Genomic DNA, 9,135 nt, shown 5'->3' on the forward strand with positions numbered 1-9,135 from the left:
GAGGTTGTCAATGTTTGCTGGATTTAATACAAACGTGAATTAATATATACATCTTCTTTGGAACTAATATAAACATGACGAGCTTATGAAATACTATTATCTTTCTGGAAGAGCATCTACAATTGGGCTCCCTAACCCCACCCCCCTTGTGTATGCCTGAGCGGACCGCCCGGCACTGACTGGTAAAAAAGAACTTGATTGGACAGGTTCCTCGTACCGGCCCTACACGCCCAGGCTATCCGGCACCTCTCATGTCCAGCCCAAAGTTGGGGCGGATATGTGGAGGCCCGGGCAGCCCGGGCGCGTCCGCCATGTCGGATTGACCACGGGGGCCCACACGGAAACACGCACAAACCCTTCGGTCTGATGGGTGTCTCCTCCTATTAGTGATGAGGGCGATGAGGACGCATTCATGGCACTGTTCTGGACGCATTCATGACACCTGAACCCTATCTAGTTCCCATTTCTACCCCCCCCCCTTCGCATCATCACCTTCCAATCCGCTCATCGTCCGCTGGTTTCTCCGCCATGGCCCGATAGAGAATCACGACATACGTCATGCTAACACCGGAGCGGCGGCCCGAGCTCCTTGCGTAGATCTAGACTATGCATGAAGCCCGGATCGCAGCGGGCCTACCTTCGGCCTCGCTGAAGCCGGAGGAGGAACATCAAGAGCAGGAGCAGAATGCGGCCATGGAGGACGTGGAGCTGGAGGAGAAGGAAGAGAACGCAAGCGAGGCGGATCTGGTGCCTCCGGCTACAGACTTTGCCATGGCCGACGCACTGACGGAGTTCGAGGTGGCCCAAGCGGAGGAGGCGACGGAGTAGCAGGCCACCCTCGACTCCATCAAGTCGAAAGTGGAGGTGGAGGCCTCCACCTCCTCCGTTAGGAGGACGCGGAGCTCGACAAGATCTTTGCTAAGCTGTTCAACAACGAGGAGCCAAAGGTGTAGGAGGCAACCATCCAACAGGAGGTAGTGCCGGACGGTCGTTGTCTACATCTTCGACGATGAGTGGGAGTAGGCTAGATTTATCTATGTACTGCTCTCTCCGTTTGAAAATACTTGTCGGAGAAATAGATCTATCTTGAAATAGTTTAGTTTTAGATACGTTCATTTTCATCCATTTTCGCGACAAGCAATTCCGAACGAAGAAAGTATGTAGGCTCTGTCTGTTTGAGCTTTTGCTTCTACTTTTATATATTTTTCATTGTGATAAACAGCCATAAAAACTGATAAATAGGTGCTTTTGGAGCTTTTATGGCTTTTGACTCCAAAAGCCATAAAAGCTTCAAAACCATCTATTTAGGAGCTTTTGTGGTTTTTTTTTACCAGAGTGGAAAACCTGTAAAAACAAAAGCAAAAGCCCAAACAAACAGGGCGTAGTAGTACATAGCTTTTGTGTGTTGCATGGCGTGGTATGGATTTAAGGACTGAAGTTTGAGGTACGTGGATGGATACAAGAGAAAATTTAAGAGATGACTAGGTCATCATCGCGAATGCACCCGGACGCGTCTGTATAGGGAGCTAAATTTGCCGTATGCGGTTGTAAATGCTTAACGTTGAGCTTGAATTTCGGTGCACTGAGTGACGCATCAATTGAGCTTACTCCAAGTGTACGGATAAGACTGTTTTGCTTGTACAACAACCATGATCTTTCTAAATAAAAACGGACAATCATGATCGGTCTCATTGCTAAACAAATACTACAGCATATAGTACTACTACTATGTCACATCAACCTACTGGCCACCTGATGTGCACACTTCATACTTAGTACTGCTCTTCATTAATAGAATAGTGCATCATTGATTCATTGGACGTCTGGTAACAACTACCAAGTACTAGCAAGTACCCCAAATATGTCGATACCTGCCTGGATACGCCCAAGAAAGCATATGCCCCTCTGCATTTGGCTATGTGGGAGAGCATTTCCCCCGGCCCGGTGAGCTCATGTGACAAGGACGTATGCCCGAGGTCTTAAACAACAGTGGCCGGTAGCTAAACCAGGAGCTATCTAGGTAGCTACCGCACTGCGGGCACGGAGATCACACCATGATCCCAGCTGTTCCACATTGGGAACATTGAGGGGACACACCCACAGCGCAAGGAGGAGGCGTGTGTGCTGCAGCTAGCTGTTGAAACGAAATTTGGATGGCGAGGGATGTGCCTAATTGACTTGCTAACAGTGAGGGAAGTGCACCGGAAATCGACTGATCTGCACTCCAGCTGGGAGTTTACATGAGCTGACAGGAGATTTATTGTGCTGCTACTAGCTTGACGAAGAATCTCGGTATTAAGCAAGACTGCGCCGAGGCTTTTAGCTTTGTGAGCGCTTGGATCGCACCACCAACCAATGCGAAGATCGAGGCGGCTGCACATGCTGGGCGTCAACTTAGGTTGAAGACATGGTGGTGTCCAAGTGGTACTCCATCGGTACGTCAGACGGCTGCACACGCTGGACGTCAACTTAGGACTTAGGTTGAGCTCATGCTGTCCTGGTGCTACTCCATCAGTACGTCAGGGTCAGGTCAATTTTCGCTCCATCAACTGCAAAATAGAGTGCCTGACAACTGTTGTTGATTTGTACTCCATCTGCCATGTGTGCACGAGATGTGAGTCATGCTTATTTTTTCAGTTCAACGGTTCTTTCTTTTGAGAGTACGCAAAACCGATAATTCATCCTGGAGCCCGGGCTCAGCTGCTCCCGGTCAGCAAACAATTCAAAAAAAAACTAGAAAAATTCAGTAGATAATTTGATGCGTAAGGTCCGCTTCAAATTTCAATTCATTTGGATATCTGAATAGGTCTCGGCAAAAAAGACAAATCGGATCATAACAGTTCGTGAACAGTAAACTTCTTTACAGACCCCGATTTTGTTTTTTTTTCATAGACTTGCTCAAATGTCCAAACGAGTTGAATTTTTCAGCGAACCTTGCATCTAATTATCTATCACACAAAAAAAAGTTGGAATTTTTTGAATTTTTTTTGCATTTGTTTTGATTTTTTCCGTGAGCGGGGGTGCAGCTGAGCCCGAATGCAGATTCGCCGCACTCACACAAAACTTGATATTTTATTGATAAATACTTCCTCCGTTTCTAAATACTATTTGTCTTTTTAGAGATTTCAAATGGATTACCACATATGGATGTATATATACATATTTTAGAGTGTAGATTCATTTATTTTGCTCCGTATGTAGTCATTTGTTGAAATCTCTAGAAAGATAAATATTTAGAAATGGAGGGGGTAGAAGAGAACAATAATTTGAGTTAGGCTGAGTGTATGCCCACACCCAGCCCAAAACCAAGCATGGCGTTAAAAATCTTCAATTCCAACATCGAAGACACAATGAGCAACTAAAACTACGCCTTCATGAAGGATACGGCATCGGGACCAAGTTTGTTAGAATCATGATTTTTAATCGGGCCGGATCTCCGGCGGTACGAGCGCAAATTGTAGAATCTTAACTAAAATCATAGAACCTAAAAAGCTGTTTGGATCGTAAAGTCCTTATATGAAAATCCCTTAATGCATCTCTGAACTAGTAAACGGTATCAAAGCACAAGCACTTGTACAATGGCAAATGTGAATCATCGCAAGGCACATCATACCATATCTTTTTCTTAATCTTTTTCTTCTTCATTCCTTTCTTCATATATATGGTATGGTCATTTAGGTTCATCCCCTTCATCTCTAATGTGAGGATCACCACAAAAACAAAACTCATCAGGTTCATGCAATCAATCTGAACTTAGCTTATGTTCTGGCTCATGATCACATAAACTTGTTGGATTAGTTTTTTTTCACCTTTTTCACCTCATCATGGTATGACCTTTCTTCCACCTCTACATATGTAAATTGTACGTCCATGTCAATAACTTCAATACTTCTATTTGAATAACCTCTATCATCTTCAAAAACAAATTCAGAGACATCAATATCCCCTTCAGAATGCCTAAAATTTGCCTCTCTTTGAAGCCTGCTCTTCTCAAGCTGAGCCTTTCTGTCATCCATCAATTTGTAAAGCTGAAATGACTCATCTACCATATTCATAGTGCAGCTCTGTTGTGTGTTTATGTAATTGTCATCAGGTTGTGCACTATTACTTAAATGTTCAGTGCCTCTCACTACTTTTATGTTCAAAACCTTCACATGATGAAACAGTTCCAACATTTCCTGAACACTATCTCCATTACCTAAATATTGCACTCCTTCAATTCTCATTTGTTCATCCTTCAAATAGAACATTTACAAATTCTCCATAACCCACACTACCAATAAGTGAAAATGAAGTCAGAAAAGATATATTTCTCTCATATATATACCCCTCTTGACATGATTTCTTCCATTAAAATGAAACCAGACTTGCCACTTTTGCCCAGCCAAGCTACAGAAAATAAGATGCAAATACCATCACCTTGTCCAAAGCTACAAAAATGCAAATTTTCAGACACAAATATCTTCCGACAACAACTTAACAGACAAATTAATAACATTAATTGGACTTAACTACTTACATAGATTAATTGCACACCACAAAAATGCACAAATACTATAACATTTATATCAACAATCTGACTAAGCAGTGGAAATTCAAACCTGCAGTGAAAATTCAGACATTCAATTGCACACATTCAGTCAAAAAAACTAAATACAAATTAAATATAACTAACTAAAACATTGCAAATGTCAATCCCTGACATGGACCATGGGGAACCGAGGCGCCGGCGAACCATAGAGAAGCTGCTTCGCCGGCTACGAGCCTGGTTGCGAAGCAGGCTATGTCGTATAACTGCTGCTCCCCATCCAAAATTGTCGACATCTGAGAAAGAGCCGCCACCGCCATCGCTGTTGCTGTGGCCGTAGCCGCTGTCTCTGTCGTCGTGGCCGTAGCAACCATGGCCAAGGTCAGCACTGCGGTGGCCACGGCGGCCAAGAGCACCACCTCTCCCATCAATGCCCAGGTCGTCTGGATACGCCGCTGCAATGCCCGCCGCCACCTAGATCTGAGAGAGGGAGAGCGAGAGAGAGTGAACCGCAAGAGGAAAGAGAGGAGCTCGGGCAGTGCTCTTGACCAACGACCGACCCAAGGTCAGGTTCCGACCGAGCGGTGGCGTTAACGACCTTTTATTCAGCGCCGTCAGCCATCTGCTGACGCGGCACCTGGCCGGTGGGCCCAGATTGTCATAAATTGGTTTAAACAGCATGAATGGACCACTTTTCATAATTGGTAGTTTTTTTTGCAAAGGATTAGGAAAAAAGTGATAGCTTCGGGTAATTTTTTACAAAGTGGTAGATTTTTTCAGGTCAAGTCGAATTGTGGGAGTTTTTGGTTAAATACTCAAATGTTAGCGGATTAAGATTCGAAGACTAGGAAACCAAATCGCTTGGCCGGAACGACCACGACAGGAAGGAGAGTTGCACCCGACAACGGGCACCGCTGGAATCACCACCACCTACGGTAGCCACCATCGCCAACCTTGCTGCAGGCAGCTGAGCTGCCACCATCCACCATGGGCAATATCTGGGCAGGGGAAGCCCCAAACACCGCCACCAGTAGCATCCACAACCAGCCGAGAGGAGGCATGGTCGGGAGCAGCCAACAGGGACGCTTCATCAGCCGCACGTCGAGGGTAGGGTGGCGCTAGGAGAGGTGGATATCAGGGAAGGGCCATGCCACACGGGGCAGCCGTCGATGAGGGCAGCAAGGGGCGAGGAGTACACGGCTGGCGGAGCCGCCTTCAGGCCGGGTAAGGGCCACCACAGGAGCAACGGGAGGAAGCGACAATGGGAGCTGCTCATGCAGGAGAGCCACCGATGCGTTGTTGCCACGTAACCGCCAGAAAGAGGATGTGCGCCGCGGCGTGTGGCCGCCGCCAGCCGGAGAAGGGGATTGTGCGGCATCAGCCACTGGGCCGCGAGCAGTAGTGGCTCGCGCGTGCTGGATGGAGACCCCGCCGCTGCCGCCACAACACCGGCTTCACCACAAATGTTTTACTAACATGCAAAGTTTCTTGATGGAAAAACATTTTCGCGAGGTCTGAACATAAAAAACGATAGTCTAAAGTGCTTTTAAAAATGCCCTTTTTAGAACTTTGTTTCTTACGGAGATCTCCACAAATGTCTTTTCACCAAGAAATTTTGCATGTTTGTAAAGCATTCATCAATTATTGTCTCAAGAGAAGTTCCATTTTAAAAAAGAAAATCTTATTTTAGCCGATGTTACTGTTCACCCGGGTGCATATGCACCCAAGTGTAGAAACTCCATGCCTGAACAACTGAGCTTATATGGCAGTGATTCTTCTTCTCGCAACCGAACGTCTGCAGCAAACAGTAACAGATTTTTAGCTTGGGACAGCAACGTTGGATGTTGGTGCACAAAGATGGTGGCGTGCAAGCGGTCGGATTCACCACGGAGCAATCTTTGCGCTCCATATGTTGTAGCGTAGCGCGCAACTTGTTGGTGGGCTTGGAGAAGTGCTTTTTGGGCGGTGTGGATGGGTGCACGCGCGGGGATAAGGCCTGCACGCGCTTGGGTAGAAACGGCTGCCCGGTTGTTTTCCGCGCGCTTTGGCCATGCCCAGGGGCAGGGGGTGATCAACATTTGGTAGCTCATGCCATCCTCACAAATTCAGAAACACACGCAAATTTTCAGCATTTGCAATAACTTAGCGCTGCATTGCAGCTGATCACGGGACAAGAATCTACCGTCACTGTAGACCTGGATATGCGCTTGGTTGGTGTACATATTTTGATTATTTACCAGCTCTGTTTGGACATCCACTGTGTGTCACCATACCAGGTACTACTACTAGTAGCATTATGCTCGGAATAGGATAACAATAACAAGACAGAGACATTTGTTTCTTAGTACCAGTAGGTAGTAGAATATATATACATCAGCTAGCAATATCTTACAGGGCAGTTGCGGAGGAGAGAAATAATAAAAGGCTAACGAAATAATAACTGGGAACGAACAAAAAGAAGGCAAAAACATCACGGTCGTCACCTGGCACGTCCATATATAAAGTCTAGTACTACTAGGTAATTCATCCCTTGCTAGTTGCTCATCAGGATAAGCGTACGTGCGTGCGTGGTACCAGGCCAGCGAGCCGACCGGTAGCGACAACGCCTCTAGGCAGCTAGCGGCGCACGTACGTAGGCGCGCTGCGTCATCACGCCGCCGGGCGTCGCGGCCTCGGCGTCACCGCCAGCGGGGCCGCCATCTCGCACGACAGCCTCAGGGTCTCCCCCAGGTGGACGCCGCGCGCCGGGTCGGGGGAGGGGAGGAACTCCAGCTCGTGCAGCAGCGTCGCCAGCCAGAATGCCACCGTCGCCATCGCCAGGCTCTTCCCCGGGCAGCTCCTCCGCCCGGCCCCGAAGGGCGCCAGGCGGAGGTCCGACCCCATGACGGAGAACTCGCCGGCGGCGAAGCGCTCCGGGCGGAACTCGTCCGGCTCGGCCCACACGTCGGGGTCGTGGGTGATGGCCCACATGTTCACCATGGCTGTGGTGCCAGCGGGGATGAGGAACCCGTCAACGTGAATGTCCGAGGCGGCGAGGCGGGCCCAGGAGAGCAGCGGGCCGGGCGGGTGCACACGCAGCGTCTCCTTGATGACGGCGTGGAGGTAGGGGAGGGAGGCCGCGTCGGACTCGGTCACGGCGCGGTCGCGCCCCACCGCGCGGTCCAGCTCCTCGTGCACCTGCGCCTGCACGTCCGGGTGCAGCACCAGCCGCGCCAGCACCCACTCCATCAGCACCGCCACTGTGTCAGTCCCGCGGAACACCATCTCCTGCGCAACAAAGATGAACGTATCAGAGGCCTGGAAACGAAACGGAACGAAACGTGCGTGGCTGTGTACGCTTGGGAGTTGGTTTGGGTTCGGTTGCACACACCCAGAGCACCGCGATCATGTCCGCGTCGGCGAGCCTGTCGCCGCCCTGGAGGGAGAGCAGGACGTCGGTGAAGTCCTTGACGGCGGAGGAGGGAGCGGCGGAGCGGTGGTCGTCGATGATGCGGCCGACGAAGCGGTTCACGCGGGGGACGAGACGGGAGCACCGGGCGCGTGTGCCCTGCGGGTCGAAGCGGGCCAGCCAGGGGAGGTGGTCGGACCAGTTGAGCTGGCCCAGCAGGTCGTAGCCCTCGTCGACGAGCTGGCTCAGCTCGCGGACCTCCTCGCTCTCCTTGTTCGTGTCCAGGTCGTAGCGGCGGCCGAATACGGACCACATCACGTTGTGCAGCGACCCGCGCCGCAGCACGCGCCGGACCTCGACGCCGGCGCCGGCGCTGGCGAGGGCCGCCACCATCTGGTGCGCGATGACCGCGCGCTGGGGAGCTGACGCGGTGACCTGCCACGGGGAGAAGAGGTGCGTGGAGGCTACGCGGCGGAGCGCGCGCCAGTACGCGCCGTGGGGCGCGAAGCCGATGGCGCGGTGGAACAGGAGCCCGTACGCCGACTCCTTGATGGGGCGGTCGGCGAAGGCAGGGCTGTTGAGGATCTCCCTGGCCACATCAGGGTGCGCGGCAACCACCATCCGCGTCTCGCCGAGGGAGAAGGCCATCAGCCTCTTGGCGCGGCCGCCCAGGCGCGAGGCCTCCGCCGCGAGCTTGCGGTGTGAGAGGCCGGTCATGAGCCACATGCTGCCGATGAGCGGCAGGCCCCTGGGCCCCGGGAGGAGGGATCCCTTGAGGCGGCGGGTGAGCCACCACCTGCCCCAGGCCGGGCCGCCGGGGAAGCACCAGTGCAGGAGGCAGGTGAGGGCGAAGGCGGCGGCGCAGACCGCGAGGAGGCCGGCGAGGCGGCCGGGGTGGTCGCCGCCGCATTTGGCGGCGAGCGACAGGTACAGGAGCCAGCTGGCGGCGCAGTCGTCGGGGGTCGCCATGGATTCTTCGCTCGCCTTGCTTTGGCTGGGGTGTTGTTGGGGCTTTTGGGGTGGTGCGTGCGTTGAAGTTGGGGAGTCATGGTCGGGGCGTGGCCCGGTTTTATAGCCGCAGGAAAGGCGGCAAGGGCGACGCACGGGCCGTAATGACCAGGGCGGTCGATTCAATTCGATTTCATTAGTGGCGTTGATGATGATCGATACGGCGCGTCATCAGTGCCGAGAGAGAAGCAGTACTACTCCTACTAGTAAC

At 51.3% G+C, this 9,135-nt stretch overlaps 1 protein-coding gene across 1 annotated transcript; it reads right to left on the reverse strand.

Annotated features, from left to right (window-relative positions):
* Positions 1–6,839: 6,839 nt before the first annotated feature.
* On the reverse strand, positions 6,840–8,903 carry LOC125510185 (cytochrome P450 78A9-like). The gene is made up of 2 exons (XM_048675284.2): positions 7,899–8,903; positions 6,840–7,795 (listed from the first exon to the last, which is right to left on the reverse strand). The coding sequence occupies exons 1-2, from the start codon at positions 8,883–8,885 to the stop codon at positions 7,178–7,180; spliced, it is 1,605 nt and encodes a 534-aa protein (XP_048531241.1). The 5' UTR covers positions 8,886–8,903; the 3' UTR covers positions 6,840–7,177.
* Positions 8,904–9,135: the final 232 nt, after the last annotated feature.

This window comes from Triticum urartu, chromosome 5A (assembly GCF_056163025.1).
Source record: "Triticum urartu cultivar PI428250 chromosome 5A, HENAU_Tu73, whole genome shotgun sequence".
Classification (NCBI taxonomy): Eukaryota; Viridiplantae; Streptophyta; class Magnoliopsida; order Poales; family Poaceae; genus Triticum; species Triticum urartu.

Coding starts and splice junctions, on each gene's coding strand:
- LOC125510185 (XM_048675284.2), bottom strand. CDS start 8,885: ATGGCGACCCCCGACGACTGCGCCGCCAGCTGGCTCCTGTACCTGTCG. Junction 7,796..7,898: donor ACATGATCGCGGTGCTCTGG/GTGTGTGCAACC, acceptor TTTGTTGCGCAG/GAGATGGTGTTCCGCGGGAC.